Source organism: Eublepharis macularius, chromosome 1 (assembly GCF_028583425.1).
Source record: "Eublepharis macularius isolate TG4126 chromosome 1, MPM_Emac_v1.0, whole genome shotgun sequence".
Classification (NCBI taxonomy): domain Eukaryota; kingdom Metazoa; phylum Chordata; class Lepidosauria; order Squamata; family Eublepharidae; genus Eublepharis; species Eublepharis macularius.
Window position 1 is genome coordinate 146491689 of NC_072790.1, and position 17012 is coordinate 146508700.

General features: G+C 44.5%; 1 protein-coding gene across 1 annotated transcript; it reads left to right on the top strand.

Moving 5' to 3' along the window:
* Nucleotides 1–219: 219 nt before the first annotated feature.
* CCSAP (centriole, cilia and spindle associated protein) lies at nt 220–12804 on the top strand. The gene is made up of 3 exons (XM_054993159.1): nt 220–791; nt 3585–3871; nt 8407–12804. Exons 1-3 carry the CDS (start codon nt 458–460, stop codon nt 8578–8580), a joined length of 795 nt encoding a protein of 264 aa, XP_054849134.1. The 5' UTR covers nt 220–457; the 3' UTR covers nt 8581–12804.
* Nucleotides 12805–17012: the final 4208 nt, after the last annotated feature.

The following is a 17012-nucleotide window of genomic DNA, read 5'->3' on the forward strand; positions in this document are numbered from 1 at the left end:
TGCACCGACTACAGTCACGTGTATAAAGTACTTTACTGAGCAGCTGCATTGGTGGGTGACTAAAAGTGTATGATTAAAGGCAATGCAGAAGGAGAATCACCCACGCATTATTTTTTTTTAAACATCGCGGCACAAAAATCCTTGGAAAAGACTATGAAAAATTGGCTGAAGTCGCAGACCCTCCGAGCACTCGTCTCCCTCCTCTCATGTTCGGCTGTACCGAAACTATCAGCAAGGTGCATACTTTGATGTTTTAAAGCGCTCGCTTCTGACGTAACAGCAGGACCCCTTGCTCGTCCGCTGATTGGCTGGAAGAGGCGGAGGCGGACACGGAACGTCGCTGTTTGTGTTTAAACGTTCCAGCGGGAGGGTGGGGCGAAGAGTCCGAGGTTTGGGGGCTGTGTCAGGAGGCGATCGGTTCCCGGTTGACCCACGAGGCAGGCGTCAGTGGCCCGCCATGGTGCCCTCGCGGTGCGTGAAGAGCGAGTACATGAAGTGCTATAAGGAGCCCAAGTGGGAGGCGTGCGGCCCCTGCTACCAGGAGCTGCTACGCTACCGCCTGAGCCGGCGCCTCCTGGAACAGGCGCACCGGCCCTGGTTTTGGGACGACTGGGAGCAGGACAGCAGCAGTGGCGGCTCCCCGTCGCCTCCGGGCACGTCCAGTCCGCCGGCCGCTCAACTGCGGGAGGAGGAAGCAACGGCGGAAGTGCCCAGCGAGCCCGGTCCTGGCGTGCTCGATGGGGCCGAGGAGACTTGCAGAGGCGGTCCGGCAGGGCCGCTGCGTGGATCCGGTATGCCCTTCAGCACCTCCTCGCTGGTGGCTGGCTCTCTTGGCATGACCTTGAGGGAGTCGCTGGCTGGCTCCGGGAACGCAGAGGCGATGCGGCTGGGGGGCGGCGGCGCGGAGATCCGGCGGGCAGGATTGAGTCTCTGTAGAGCCAGGCGGAGAGGGAGGCATCGGCATCCAGCCTTTCGCGGCTGCCGCTGGATGTTGATCTTTGAACCGCCCCCCCCCCCGGCTCTAAATGCATCGAACAGCTGGGTGGGGCTGCGTGGCCGAGCTTCGCTATCATCCGTTGCTAAGAAGCCGGAGGGCGCAGGGACCCCGTAGACGCGTGTGCGGGAGGTTGAATCGCTTGCACCATCTGCCAGGGAACAGGCGAAGGCGGTTCTGCCCTTATTTCGTTGAAACGCGAGGAGTCGCTCCCCCGCCCCGCTGGAAGTAAAGCGCCCCCCCCTCCATTTAGGGATGTGGGGAGCGGGCGGGTTCTCGTTTCGAGGCGATCCCCTCCTCCCTCGGAGGCGCAGGCTGCTCTGACGCTCACGAGGCCTCGCTGCTCAGCGACGAGCCTCTGGCTCCCTTCAAACCCCTTCCCTCCACTTGCTCTACTCTCCCGCCCGCCCTCGTCCGGGAAGCCTGGCTTCTCCCGGGACACGGCGGATTCTCCCGCTGGCCAGGGAACGCGCCTTTTCAGCTCTGTGTTTCTTCAGCTTGCTGATGCACTTCAAGAACGGGCCCTCCCTTAACCTGATTAGCTGAATCCATTTTCGTTGTTAAATGATCCTCTAATTGCAGAATTAATTTCTTTCCCTTGACAAAACAAGGTCTATACAATATCTTTGTTCATTACGAAATTCGATAGAAGCCTCTGAGTTTGCCAGCCTCCAGGTGGTAGGTGGAGATCTCCCGGAATTACAGCTGATCTCCAGGCCACAGAGATCAGTTCACCTGGAGAAAATGGCTGCTTTGGAGGGGGGGGGGACTCTATGGCATTATACCATGCTGAGGTCCTTTCCCTCCCCAAACCCTGCTTTCTCCAGTTTTCACTCCCCAAATCTCCAGGAATTTCCCAACTTGGAGCTGGCAACCCTAGAAACCTCGGATTTGTCAGTAGGCCACAAAACAGGCTGCATTAATATGCAGCCAGATTCCATGCTGAGTTAAATAAATGGAGCTATGCGTGACTAATCTTGCATAAGAGTGGGCTGCCAGTATGTCAGTTCATCCTAGAATTTAGCAGCCTTAAAAAGGAAGGTGGGAAGTAACAAATTTCTATGCTGCGGACAGAAGCCACTACCCTGGTTACATTTATCCCATGAGCGCATATTTTCTTTTAGTTCTGTTGGCACAAGTAAAGTCTTTGGGGTTTCATTCCAAGCACTTGAACTGTCATAAGCTTTGGAACACCTGCTTGGAAGTGGCTTCCTCACTAGTCTTACCCTGTATTATGTATTAAATATATTTCAGAAAAGCTTCTGATTTTGTTGCATTTACACCCATGGATGCAAAAAATTCGAAGGAGTCAACTATTGTAGTTTGGCCCTATAACAAACAAACAAAAATCCAGTCCTGCATACCCTATGGGAATCTTTGTTCTGCACACACATACTTGAAAATGTAGTGTGTAAATGATCTTATATCATTGGTTGAATCAGGTGCACTGCTAACTCCCACGAGGGCTGGAATCTGTTCTTAAAAATGGAAATTGAAATACTCAGGGCACAGAATGTAGCTCATTTCACATAAATAGTGAGCACATGCAAATAATGAAAACAAATGAAAGCAACAGGCAGAACACAGTGCCACAAGATATAATGGTGAATGATGGAATAACTTGATAAAGTTCAAATGCTACTAGTTCATTTTTAATAATAATGATGCTAAAGTATCACTAAGGAAATTTGCAGAATCTCGACTTTAATGGTGGAACCTAGAGTTATTAGTACACTGTGGTTCTTTGGGCGGGGAGGGGGGAGTTGGAATTAAAATGTTGGCAGAAATCTGACAGTGGCTGAGATGGCCCCTCGTCCTCTGATGGATGTCAAATTGATACCTTGGAAGCAAAGACATTTCCTGTATAAAGTTTCAGTTCTTGCAGCATTGATTTTTTTTTTGGCCTTCTGTGTTGCTTCTCATTAGACGACCAGTGTAGTATTAACATGGTTTGTTGCCTCAAAAATAAGTAAAGGTGCTGTTTGTACAGCAGGTTCAGGATTTGCTGAGAGCTTATTAGCTGTACTAGTGATTCCCACATGGATCCATTGCGGCTTATGTAAGTTGTTGCTATGGTTTCATGCATCTTAAAAACTGCATAAACTTTGTTCTCCGCTCCCTCCCCCCCAGTCCCCAAAAAAGGCACTAACAAAGATTATTGCATGCCAGCTGCAGGATTTGCAGTACAGCCTGAACTGGGCCAGCCAATTGGTGGGAAAAGGAGCAACAGTCCTTTAAAGGTAACACCCCACACCTATTTTTGATCTGACCTCTTGCATTGAGACGGCATTGAACCTTGAGCTGCATCTCTCCTGATCACTGATGCCCCTTCTTTGTTGCTGTATCAACAGCCTGTCTGTTGTCTTGGTAAAGGAATGTTGCCTTTTTCAGGGTTGACAGAAGGAATACATGGAATCAGATGCCCTGTTGCAGCAGGCCAGCATGTGCCTTAGTCTGTAGAGGACCTTGAGCCAAGCAGGAGTTAGTCTCAGTTGTAGTGTGGATAAATTAAGATAAGTAACCGAGCAATGCTGTCACCAGTTACAGTGTTTCACAGGCTACAGCTAAACCTGTTTCTGACTCTCTCCAGAGGAAGAAGACCCGGAAAAAGCTGAAGAAAAGGCTGAAATCAAGGAAGCTGAAAAGAAATCTGCAGGGAAGGAAAAGAACAATTCAACAAGTCGTCAAACTGGCCAGTCTCCAAGTTGCACTGCCTTGGCCAGTCGAGGGGACAGACGACAAGCAAAAAGTCCTCAAAGGGCAGAAGCACCAAAGGGAACAAAACATCCTTTTGCTTTGTATGGCTGGGGAGAAAAACAGACTGATACAGGCAGTCAGAGAACTCACAATGTCTGTGCATCTGCTTCAGCAAATGAAGTAAGCCGACTTCAGCTGTGTGCTTTTGATTAATTTATTGGCTAAAATCTCTCCCTGGGTTCCCCATCACCACCCAAGCCATTTCTGGTCCCCACAATTCCTCCATTAGGCTGTAAAAACTACATGAGCCAAAGCTAGGACTCCCTTTATGTCCCCACATGCCATTATTGTTCTGTTCAGCTCATCACCTGATGAGGAGTTGACCAGGCTACTATTGTCTCACTTTCATGTCTATTGCCTCTTAACTTCCTCCCCCTCTGCCTGTGCATCCTGGGCTGCCACTGGAGACAGAATCCAGATTTGTGTCCCCCGCATGTCACCCCCAGGCAAAATGCTCGTTAATGGCAAGGTCTCTCAGAAGGCACAGCCTTGGATTTCATCTGCCAGGCCCCCAAATTCTGTTTCCCAAAGGCTTTGGGATCATCATGCCAATGGTGCTTTGGCTCCATTTCATTATGCATTTGTTTTGGAGCAAGATTTTGGTCCAGCAGTACCTTAAAGACCAACTAAGTTTCCAGAATATGAACTTTCAAGAGTCAGAGCTCAATTCATCATGTGGGACTCTCAAAAGCTCATACCCTGGAAATCTATTTGGTCTTCAAGGTGCTACTGGACCCAAATCTTGATGTTCTACTATAGACCAACATGGCTCCCAATCTGAAAACATTTGGCTTGGTGTCCTTGTGTCCCCAAATCCCCCCAAGAATTTGCAGCTTTCCTTTCCTTTGTAAAAATTGCACAAAAGAATTAATTACCCACATTGTAACTTATGTCTGTAAATTTATTCCTAGCTTTACACACGTATATAAGTCAGTTAATAAACATCATAGGAAAAAACCACGTGATGAATCAACAAGTCAAAAGTCAACGACACAGGAAAGGATTGTATCAGTGGGTACCTAAGAGATGATTGAAGAATTTATACTGACTGTAGTCTTTGAAAAAGAGATTCCTGAAACGGGCGTGATAAGGATCTAGACCACCCGTTAGAGGAAATATTATCACAGAAGAATTGATTTATTACACAACAAATATTCAAGGACTTTTCATTCTGTGAACTCTACGGTCAACTGACAAGTACTATTGGAATTGTACTACCACATGTTTGGAGCATTGGGCGTCTTGGAGATTGAGTGGCATTATAAGGACTGGTGTTTGTATGGTGCTAAATGAGCATTTGCACTTTATGTATATGTGCAATTAGAATGATAAATAGCACTTTGAGCACTCAGCACTTTGTTATTAATGTGGAGAAGATATTAGACGCCTGAACAATTATAACTTTTGACTTCTTGATTCATCACGTGGTTTTTTCCTATGATATTTATTAACTGACTTATATACGTGTGTAACAGTAGGAATAAATTTACAGACATAAGTTACAACGTGGGTAATTAATTCTTTTGTGCAATGTATACTTTTTACCACATTGCTCTCTCTGATTTGTTTCCTTTCCTTTGTGGCAGTGGAGGTAAGAAGAGGCACCTACCTCCTTGCCTCTGCAGCCTTCCCTGTTGTCCAGGTGCTTCCCAGTTTTACTGTCACTTGGCTGCTGCTTTATATAGAGAAACCCCTTTCAGTTCCTGTATGCCTATTGATAACATTGCTTCTGGTACTGGCCAGTCTGTTTCTGGTTGCTGCAGAAGCCGCTCTGGTGACATCAGCAGCTCCCTGTGAGAGAGAGCACACCACAATTCTGCTGAGTTGTCTCTGAGCATCTCCAAAATGTGAAGGCAGGGGCCTTCCAAGATTTTTACAGAGCTGAGAGAGGCTCCCCTGGAACATCATTATCCCAAGAGATTGCTTAGTTTGCACCTGTGGTACGGCTAGCCCTCCTGTTTCTCTGATCTGTATATCATGTTTGGTCACCCCCTATCCCCCGGTCAATTGCACGAGACTAGAGTCTTTCTCCCTTATTGCCTGCCACAGCACACCCTTCATGGTCATTATGAATTTGTGCTCTTCAGTGCTCTGCCATTTTTTCCGTTCTCCATAACTGGAACCATGTTAGAAAGGAGCTTGGTTTGGCAAGAATTCACTTACTCCACTGAGGCACTTATATATAGGACCATAGCTGAATTCCTGATTTGTCTGGAACTCAGTATGTTATAGAATGGAACATCATGACAAATTCTGCCCTTGAAATCAGAATGATGTCAATCAATACATAACTACACTTCTGTGTTGACCATAATGGAGTAATATTGACTAAGGATACAGTTCTGAAGCTAAACTTTCTCTAGTTTTGTTTTAACAGATTACGCTTAACTGCATTTGTTGACACTGATTTAATGCAAAGTTTCTTTTTCTCTGTTTCCGGCTGCCATTTCAGTGTTGCTGTGGAAGGAACTCTGCTAGAAACATGACCTATTCCTTATCTGAGGGAAAGAGTAATCTTTATAAATACAGCAGGCAGTTAGCATCAAGTGCCCCAAGACAGAGTGAGCTCATGTTTAGCAATGGCCCAAAGGGTTGAAATACTGACCTTGAAAAGCTGTAAGTTTTAACAAAGTGCTGCTGATTTGATATGTTGGATTTGACAAAGCTTGTTGTTAAACTTCTGAGTTATGGAAGAAATAAGGCAGAATTTTAGAAATCAACTGGGCTACTGCTTAACCCAAAGTGGAGTTAGGCAGGCTTAGACCATTGAAATCAGTAACATTAAGCTTGTCTGGACAACTGGTGTTCAGAGTGAATTGGCAAATAGATGTTGCCAGTATCAATGACTACAAAAGTCAATGAAATGGCATCTGTAATAGGGCTCGTTCAGGAGCCAAGTAACTACTCCTCCCTTGTGCTCTTACAAGATGTTTAAGGAAGGGTATACATATACATTTTGACATAGCTTTTTGAATGCTTCCAAATTACCATGGGAACATGAGCTGAAATACTGAATGTTATGATTTGCCTCCTCAGATTGCTAGCTGAGCAGGACTGGTGCCACCATTGAGGTGGGCGTTGGGGCGCTGGAGGGGGTGCAGGGGGTGCAGGGGGCGGAGGTGCATGCAACGGAGCTGGCATGCCTGGCCCACAGCTGCTGCAGCTGGCCAGCCTGCCACTGCTGCCACATGCCCCTGGCTGGGCACAGCACCCGTGGGCCAGGCACGGCAGGTGGCCGGGGCAGCGTGCAGAGCGCAGGCAGCCTCCGTGTGCTGTCCCAGGCACCCGCTGGCCAATGGGGCCAGCTTTTCTGCGTGACGATGTCATCACATGGTGATGTCATCATGCAGTCTGGGGGCATGCACATGTGGGGGTAGCCGCAGGTGCCAGAAACCCTGGTGCCAGCGGTGTAGCTGAGCCTGCTTAAGTAGAGTCTTGGCCTGACTTCATGCCATGTGTGTTCATGCAAAACACTGACTGTACACTGGCTGTGTGAAAATTTCTTTGAAGCTGGCAAATGATTGGCATATCTGGCCACTCTTTTTGAGCCTAGTTGCCTTTTCAATCAGCTTATTCCTGCTATATATGTGTGTTTGGTTTCTAAAATGAAGAATATTGTAGCACATTCTCAGATTCTGAGTAGTGACCAGAGAAACCCAAGTTGGGGTTAAAGTCAGCTCCTGTTGGAGAAAGATGAAGAGAGAAGTGGTTAAAAGTGATTTTTCATGATGGATTTGTCTTGCTTGACAGGGAACCAGATTTTTGTATATGAAAATATACATTAATGTGAGTCCATGTATTCCTTGTTGATTATATCGGGAGAAACTAGTTCCTCCATTCCAACCAAGAATATGTCCTCCTGAATCTACTTAAGGAGTGAAATGTTTAAAATAGAATAGGGCAAATCCTGAGCATACTTGTTGGCATTATTATCCTTGGCAGATGAAAGCCATTCAGTTTCTTTGCGATTGCTTAAAATCTTGACTACGCTACTATAAGCCCGTAAACTACAAAACTATTGCAGCACCTGGTTTCAAGAAGATGAAGTTTTGGAGGCAGCAATTTTGTATAGGGTTTTCAGAATGGAAATACCAATGGAGCTCAGGTGACACGAGTCTTGAATCTTTAAAGTACTAACTTGACCTCTTACAATTTTTTAACAGAAATATATGTCCTTGATGTTTGTCATAATCTCCCCCACGCCTCCCCGCAAAGAACGTCAGCATTTTAAAATTCAGCGAAATATATTGATTAGTGCAATTTTCTTAATATCTGACCCACTATGTATAAATTGCAACTGGTGGAAGGGTATTTCCATTGCTGAACTTCCACTTTTCCAAGTCCTTTTGATGTTCAGAATTACAATGCAAGAGGTGGGGCAATCTAGCAATATTAAGACATCAGGAGAAATACAAAAAGGAGGTGAAAGTATACTTGGCACATGTTGCTTGTTTCTGGTAACAGCTGTAGAGAATTATAATAGAATGATTTAATTCTTTGCACTATAACCAGGCTCTTACTGGGGGAGAGTTGTCAAGGGGAACAACATAAGGCTCCTCAAATCCACATAGAATTCTACAGGTGGATCCTTTTAGCAAATAGTTTGTGAGTTGGGTGTTTTAGAAAACCAGCTAACACTTCAATATCTCTGGCAGATTCATGAGTCTGCATTACGAGCCAAGAACAGAAGGCAAGTGGAAAAAAGGAAGCTGTCTCAGAGGCGCATTCACTCAGCAGAAGTAGAAAGAACCTGGAGAACAAAATCTTCTGGTCCAGACAATCCCTGGATGACCGAATACATGAGGTGTTACTCAGCACGAGCTCGGTGATTCAAGACTGGATGGGACTCCTCTATTTTTAATTCAGAAAATGTTTTTCAGTGCTTTCAGGATACTAACGCAAAGCCCCAAACGACTGAGGCAAGGCTTTTACAAAAGGGGTTTCTAGCAGTTTTGTTATTTATATTTTGGCTGTTACTTTCTGCAGTAAGCAGGACAGTTGGATTCATATTGATAGGAACTGTATCCCCTAATACAACTTCCTGACAACTTCTTTTAAAGGAAAGCGTTGCAAGAGGTGGTTTCTATTGACTTTCAGCTGACTTCTGTCTTCTCTGGGTTTTTTCAATGAACACGGTTATTTTAAAGAGCCAAAAACTCCCTGGAAGAATTCCTTAACTAATACTCTGTCCCCTTATATTGATAGTAACATTCAACACTGATCCAGGGAAAATGCCATCTTTAAACTTGTAAAAAAATCTGTGGGATGCAAATTAAATTGTAACTAATGCAAACTTTCTATATTGGGTGCTCATTAGACTCTACAAATCAGGTTGCTGTAAAAATTCCTTGCCATTGCATTTTCACATGATTTAGTTCACCACGGAACAGTGCACATCTGGCCTTGTGATCTGCTAAGCCAAATGTAGCCCTCCAGCCCTGTAGCTGGATCTTCCAAGGGTCTCAGATACAGGAAGTTGTCATCCACTTGGTTTGGTGGATCGCAAGTTGTTCAGGTTCTTGCATAGCTAGCTGTTGGGAACTGTAGATTTGAAATGCTGCAGCCATTTTGAGAACTCTGATACTTTCTCACAAGTCTTGATAGTGATTTCACATTGACAGTTTTTAGTTTTGTGGCCATTTTGATTTTGAAGTGTCAGTGAAATAGATTGATAATGTGCTGTGACTGTGATTAGTAATGTGCTGCATTTCTTTTCTCTCATAAACCCACTGTACCAAACGACCGATATAGACAATCATTAGCCAGTTGTGGTGGTCTGTTTAGTGAATAACAATAATATGGGCTTGTTGCCACTGAACTGGAATGTGATGCCTTTTTAATGCTTTGTCTGGATGGACTAAAATGTACTTCCTTAATAGTTTTATACTATAGTTTTCTGGATATTGACACTTAGCAGTTTTTAAAATTCTGAATTGGACTTTGCTACTAGTCTGATCAAGCTGGTATGCATTCCATGGCACATACATGACTTGAGTTGACCGGACAAATTTGCTGTATTTCTCAAAGCATATCCCTGTTTTTCCTAAAATAGGTTTGTATTAGTTCAGAGGAAGAAGCCATTGGCAATCACAGGATGTGATAAAACTTGGTTAATATTTAGTGTTTGTATCTTTACTCAACTTTTTAGTGTTAGACTTCAAACTAGTGGTTTTCTTTAAATTAAAAAAAAGTTTTAATACATAGAACACACTTAAAAGAACCTTTATTGCCACAATAGCAGACTTGCTTCCAAGAATGTTGTATGTCAGAAATGTGACATTTGTGAGGATAACTTTTCTGTGCAATTGGTATTGATCTCTAAATATATCTCAATAATTGTTTTGTGAAATTTGAGTTGAGAGTCACTCTCCCTGTTTCCTAAGGATACATCAGGTATTTTTTGTCTAATGCTGACAACTTGTCCCTTCTCTGCCTGCAATAGGTTTTGGTTTTTGCTCTGTTTTCATGGGCCTTACTGGAACATTTCATGGAATGGTGGTATCCTTTGTCTTGGTATGCCTTTGTGCCCTTTGTCTTTCTAGCTTTCCCTACTTCCAGTTTAGCTACAGAATTAAAGCACTGACTGGATATTGCATAGGGATTTTAAACAGTTTGTTGCATTGACTTTTGCTCCAACAAGGAATTCAGAAAAGTGTATAAATTTTATTTGCTCATGTCCTTAAAGGCCTTTTTCTTAAGTGAAAGGCAGCATTGGAAACTGTTTTTTTCTTAAAAGTTCCATTAAACATCTGGCCCATCAGAATTAACGTACCAAAACACAACGGTCACAAGGTTTTCAACAGAGTTATGGTGCTTTCCTCCTGATGCATGCGTGCTGTGACTTAAAGTTCTTTGCAAATAAATATAGAATAGATGGAACTTAGACCAAAATTCTGCTATGTTTTTTTTAGAGAACATACTGGGTGGTTTTGTACATTCAGAGAAATGGTAATACATGGATGGACCACTGACTTGCATTTCAGGTAACAGAATGTATGTTTTTGTATTTGGTGTGAGGGTTGGGATGTCTGCTCCACATTCATTTGAACCTCCCAGCAATGTAAGTCACTCACATATGCTCTTCTCCAAATCTGTAGTGGTTTGCTAAAACTTGCAGCCATGGATATTTTTTGTTTTTTAAATGTGACAATATGTGGTTTAGGCAGTTCATCTTCCTTGGGATTTAAGAATGCCATTCAAAGCACACTGGGGAGTGATGGTAACTGAAATAATCGTGAATTTATTCTGAATAAACATAGTTAGCAGGGAATGAATAAACAGCCATCCTGACTCATCTGAACGTAAGCATATTTTCGGAACTGGTTGCTAATTAGAGTGGTAAAGTTCTTAAGTTTTGGGCTATTTCAAGTCTTTAATAAGTTTACATTTTGTTCTTAATAGAATTGTAAAATGAAGACACTGTCAGTGAAACAAATGGCATACTTTTTGTTGAGATCTATCTTTTTTTTAAACAACAGTGAAATTCTGTCAATACATTTGTGCTTGTTCTGTCTTCCTCAACTCTAAAGTATGGATCCTTACTGGAACATTTTTCAAACATCCTTTGATTGCCACATGCAGGGAGCACTCCAGGCCACAAATACTGTTTTGACAGTTGGAACTAAATAACAGTATCAATTTCTTATCTGTTGTTCCAGTTACATAAATTGTCAAATTGGTCTGTGATGGGAGTGAAAACTGAAACACTGTTGTGGAATATAGAATTATGGATGGGGTTTTTTTTACACCTTCATAACCAATTAAATAATTAATGTTAAAATGGCAGATTTCTCTTTTTAAACTGTCATGTTTCTGAACCAGTAATGGGTTGGATCCCACTATTGCTGGTGTTCATGGCTTCTCTTCTCCTCAGGACCTGTGTGGAATAATAGCTGTGTTGGTGGGAATCTGAGGCAGAAAGGGTCCAGGGGCAAAATTGCGCTGCTTTTCCTATTCTGTCTAGGAATCCTGCTTACGGAAGAGGAAGAAAGGAACATGGCTTAAACTCTATATAACCCATGGAATAAACTTGGCCGGGGGAGGGGAAAGCCAGAATTAGTGGTGGTTGGCACTTTCTGCTGATGGATGTGATCCATATCCATCCCAGTGTATAACTGAGTGACATTTTATTGGAGTTGATGTTCTCAAACACTTTGTTCAAGTGAAACTTGCAGCAGGCTTTTTATTAGAGGAATATGCAGCTGCTGCATGCTTTAAGGATGTGTGAGCATCTTGGACTCTCTTAAAACTGGCCAGTAAATGGAGTCCAGAAGCTCCCACATGATGTTCACTCTTTCCTTAGCTGGTGCATTTTTTTTTCTTAGCTGCAGTGTCTGTTCTCTATTGCTTGAAGTGTCTCAGGCTCAGCCCACCACAGAATCCTCTCATTTCCTGAGAATGTTGAGATGTTATGTGCCCCTGGGGAACAGGAACCACACTATAGTTTGAGAATCACTTCCTTTAAGCAACAGGTACTTCAGCCTGTTCAGAGCCATGTTTTCTGCATTTTTATTCCAGACTTCATTGGTACTGAAAAATAGCTTCTTGGTGCTTCCATGTGTAGACAAGGAAAATGTTGTTTTGAGCTGGGATACAGCTGGCAACATGCAAATATCTACTAGCTTGTATGATAGTGGAGTTAATGTTTACATTTGCCCCCAAAACATGTCAGGTTGTGACCCTGGGGTGAGCTGTGCTGCTACGACTGCATGAGAAACAGCTAAATATTTTTTTGGCTTTAACCTAGAAAGACCAAATAACAGGCTGGGATCCATAGCAGCAAAATCATCTAAGGAAGTTGAACTTTGCTCCTGTGTGCAATTCTTACACAGAAAAAGGGGTAAGAAGCAGGAGTGAAAGGAAGCTCCCTCACTGAGATTTTGTTAACGCTGAAATCACTTTAGTGAAAACTTGGGGAGAGGGGGGAATGAAGCTTGAAGCAATATGTGTCTTAGAATGTGTTTTTTAGTACTTGTTTTTCAATTTTTTGGTGTTCTTTATATTGTACTTTCCCTAACACTTTGTATATGTAAATAAAATGAGTTCTGACAATACTGCCTTGTTAGTTTGTGTAGAAGAAAAAGCGGGTGAGTCTCGTGGATGTATTCAACAGGGGCTTTCTAAAGCCTAGCTGCATGGACTTTAAGGTAGATAGATGGATTGGTAAAATAACCAGCTTCATGGGAAAACCTGTTAATAACTCCCAACAAGATAATTTTGGAAAAGTAAAACTTGTAAAATTATTTTAAAAAACAGCTGCAGCTGAAGTGCTCCTCCTCAGGGTGAATCACCAGAGCCAAGTTTTAACACAGGTTTTACACAAGGAAAACAGTAGCAAATACCTTCTTGTCATGTGCAAAGGTTTGTTAAATTGAAGCTTCTGTTACTATACTTGATAAGAACAGCCATTTCTACTGTTGCACAGAAAGCAAATAATGCTGAAACTGTTTTCACATGAAAACTGCAGTGTTCATGACTATTTGGCTTAAGCCTTGTGGCAGATTTTATTCCCAAAATCCTTTTCAGACCATCCAAACCACTAAGGGAATCTAACAGCCAGCTCCTGTCAGATAATCAGAATCCTAAAGCATATAGCCCCCCACCAAGCTTGAGTAGTTTCTACCACTAAGAACTAGAAAAGGTCTTTCACTGTAACCGTAAAGAAAATCAGCTATTGTTCAGTCTACTAAGTCGTTGAAGACAAGATGTTTGTTTAAAACACTTCAACTAAGCTGAGGTCTCATGAAAAATCATAAGCCTAAGATTTACTTCAGTTCACCACTAAACAGCAGAGTAAACAACTTCAGAAAATGCACATTCTGATTTTTAAGGATAAGGAAGGAGGCTCAAATGCCTGAAAGAGTACTATTTCCTAGATCAACAATATAGCAATTTGACCACTATCATTTCTTTAAACAAACTTGCATTTCCAAAATGATAACTTCTTGACCTTTTCAAAGTAGTGTTACAAGAAATGCAAGTCTCGAGTGTGATTTTCCCGTGGTCTAGGAGTGGGTCAGTCTAGACTGATGGGAAGTAGCTCCTCCTCCATAGCAGGGTCGGTCGAATCAGACGATCCCCTCTGGGAGGGCTCTTCCCTGGTGCACCAGTTTTTACCGGCCCTGCTCCTGCAGGGAGTTGAATCTTGGCGCTCGGCTGAGCACAGATCCCCCCCCCCAAAAAAAAGAAGAAGAGAAAGACCAGAGTCGGATCGGCCAGGAGAAAAGGAAGGGCTTGTCCCTCCACCCCACAAATAACTCCCCCCCTCAACCGACCTAGACCTGCGGAAGCCAACGCTCCGCAAAACGATGAGGCAAACAGTGCACACAGTGGCAAACGGTGCACACAGTGCATGAAGCTGCCGGAGCTGTAGCGCAGCAGGGAACAGTGGGGAGGAAGAAAGGCCGACTCCGAAACGCAGCGGTGGCAATTGTGCAAGCTGCACAAAGAGGTACACTGGCTGCAGGACGCTCTGGGACCGTTGGGGGGTGAAACTACAGCGGCACAGAAGGTGGCCATTAGCGGGAGCGCCGCAGCCGCGAGGAAGTTTTTGCTCCTAAGCACGCACACGGCAGCGGCAGCAGGAGAGCGTTTGAACAACTGAAGCCTGGTAAGTGATCCCTTTGGGACACAGGGAAAGGAGGGCAATCTACCTGGAATGGGGCAAGTTGTAGAGGGAAGTGTCTGGGGTTTATGTTATTCCCCCCCCTCTCGCCCTCTCCCCCCCTCCTTCCCTCTAGGCGGGAAATCCATTTTGGCGGGACAGGCAATACTCAAGCTGGAGTACCTCTGCCAGCGTATTTTCACAATATTTTGAAAGCTGAATGGGAAAACCCGGCTAAACCTAAGATATACCAATCTGTATTTAATAAACTTTACTCCTTGGCTCCAGAGGCCACGAGGAAAATTAGATTGCCGGTGGTCGATGATCCAGTCACGAGCCTAGCTACCACGTCAGTGTTGCCAATGGACACATAAGGAATGCCCAAGGATCCATCAGATTTGAAAATAGAACAAACATTACGGAGAAACTTTGAAGCTTCAGCTGCATCTCTCAGGGCTTCCGCGACAGGGTCCCTGTTCATCAGAGCTGCGTTTACTTGGGCATCAAACCTGGCGGCTGCTGGTAGAGAGGTGCCTAAGGAAATTAAGAACGAGGTTAAGAAGATCGCCTTGGCTGTGGCCTTTGCAGCGGATGCAACACTGGACTCTTTCCAAATGTCCTCAAGGGTGATGGGCTTCAATGTGGCAGCAAGAAGAAACACCTGGTTGAGAAATTGGGACGTGGACCCACCAGCACGGAGCAAGGTGGCGGCAATCCCGTTCACTGGGGCCAAACTCTTTGGGGATGTCCTAGACAGATACCTGGTTGAGGATATGGAGAAGAAAAAAGTCTTACTATCAAAAAGAAAGGATATGAAGGTTAGGGACAGACACTCCTTTTGTGACTCCAAGCGTCCTATCAGACAGAGTACCTCCAGACCGTACAAGAGCCGCTGGCAACCTAGAGCCAGGAACAAAACCGGCCATTTACCTTCTGTAAACCCGGCCAACAAAACAAAGGGCAAAAGAAAACTCATCAGGCATGACTACGATCAGCCTATGGTAATGCAGATTGGGGGTCGGCTTCAGGAATTTGCCAACCAGTGGCAGAGAACAATCACAGACAAATGGGTTTTGGAAACTGTATCCAGGGGCTATTCGCTGGAGTTCCAAGACAGACCCCCAACTCGCGTAATACATATACAGAAAAATCCCATGGAGATGAAACGTTCAGATAAAGAAAGCTATTCAACACCTGCTGACAATAAGAGCCATAGAACCAGTTCTGACACCTTACTGGAACAGGGGAGTTTACTCAGTGTTCTTCATTGTACCGAAGAAAAATGGGGATTCCAGAGCGATTTTGGAGCTACGCTGGCTGAACCAGTTCATCACATCACGCAAATTCAAAATGGAAACCTTGAGGTCGATCTTGGGAATGATCCAAGAGGGAGATTTCCTAGCCTCCATAGATCTCTCAGAGGCATATCTTCACATACCCATCAGAGAGACACACAGGAGGTATCTGCGCTTCGCGTACAACGGAGAACACTACCAATACAAGGCTCTACCCTTCAGGCTCAAGTCCTCTCCCAGGGTGTTCACAAAGGTTCTGGTGACACTCATAGCCTTTCTCAGACTACAGGGGGTTGCACCGTTTCCTTATCTGGACGATGTCCTCATAAAGACACCCACTCTGGAGGAGGGGGAGAATGCAGTTCAGATGACAATGAACTGTTTGGAGGCCCACGGTTTCGTGATCAATTGGAAAAAGAGCAGCCTCATACCATCACAACGGATTACTCATCTGGGAGTAATGATAGATACAGTCAGAGACAAGGCTTTCATTTTGGAAGAGAGACAGCACAAGATAGTGTCTCTGGTAAGATCTATCCAGGGAGGAAAAGCGGTGGACGTGATGCAGTTAGCCAAGCTACAGGGGATGATGGTATCGTGCCAGGATGCCCTGACTTGGTCAAGATTCCACGTAAGACCACTGCAGAGACTGTTGAGACCGTTCCAGAGGATAATAGCACGCAGGGGACACAAGAGCATACGTTTACCGGAGTCGGTGAGACAGGAACTGGAGTGGTGGATAGTACCGGACAGGTTCAGGGAAGGAGTCCCTCTCAGAGAGCCAGAAAGAGTGGTTATGACAACAGATGCAAGTCTAACAGGATGGGGGGCTCACGCAAGAGGCAACATGACCCAAGGGTCATGGACTGTAGAGGAAAGAAGAAACAGCATAAATTGGCTGGAACTTCGGGCCGTCACGAATGGATTATGGGACCTCCGGAAGGTGCTGATAGGACAACATGTGTTGATACAAACAGACAACATGACAGCGAAGGCCTACGTGAACAGACAGGGAGGGACCAGATACGAGAACCTGAATATGGAAGTGACAGAGATTTTGATGTGGGCGGAACAGAACCTAAGATCCATCAAAGCAATACATGTTGCGGGCGTCCAGAACATGGTAGCGGACTGGTTGAGCAGGAACAAGGTAGATCAGGCAGAGTGGACCTTGAACCAGGAGGTATTTCGACAAATGTGTCTAAGGTATGGAGAACCGGTAGCGGATCTGTTCGCTTCAGCACGGAATGCACAGCTACTGAGATTTTTTACCAGATGGAAGGAACACGGAGCGTTAGGAATAGATGCACTACAAGGAAATTGGCCTCAAGGACTTTTGTCTGCATTCCCTCCAGTAAGGATA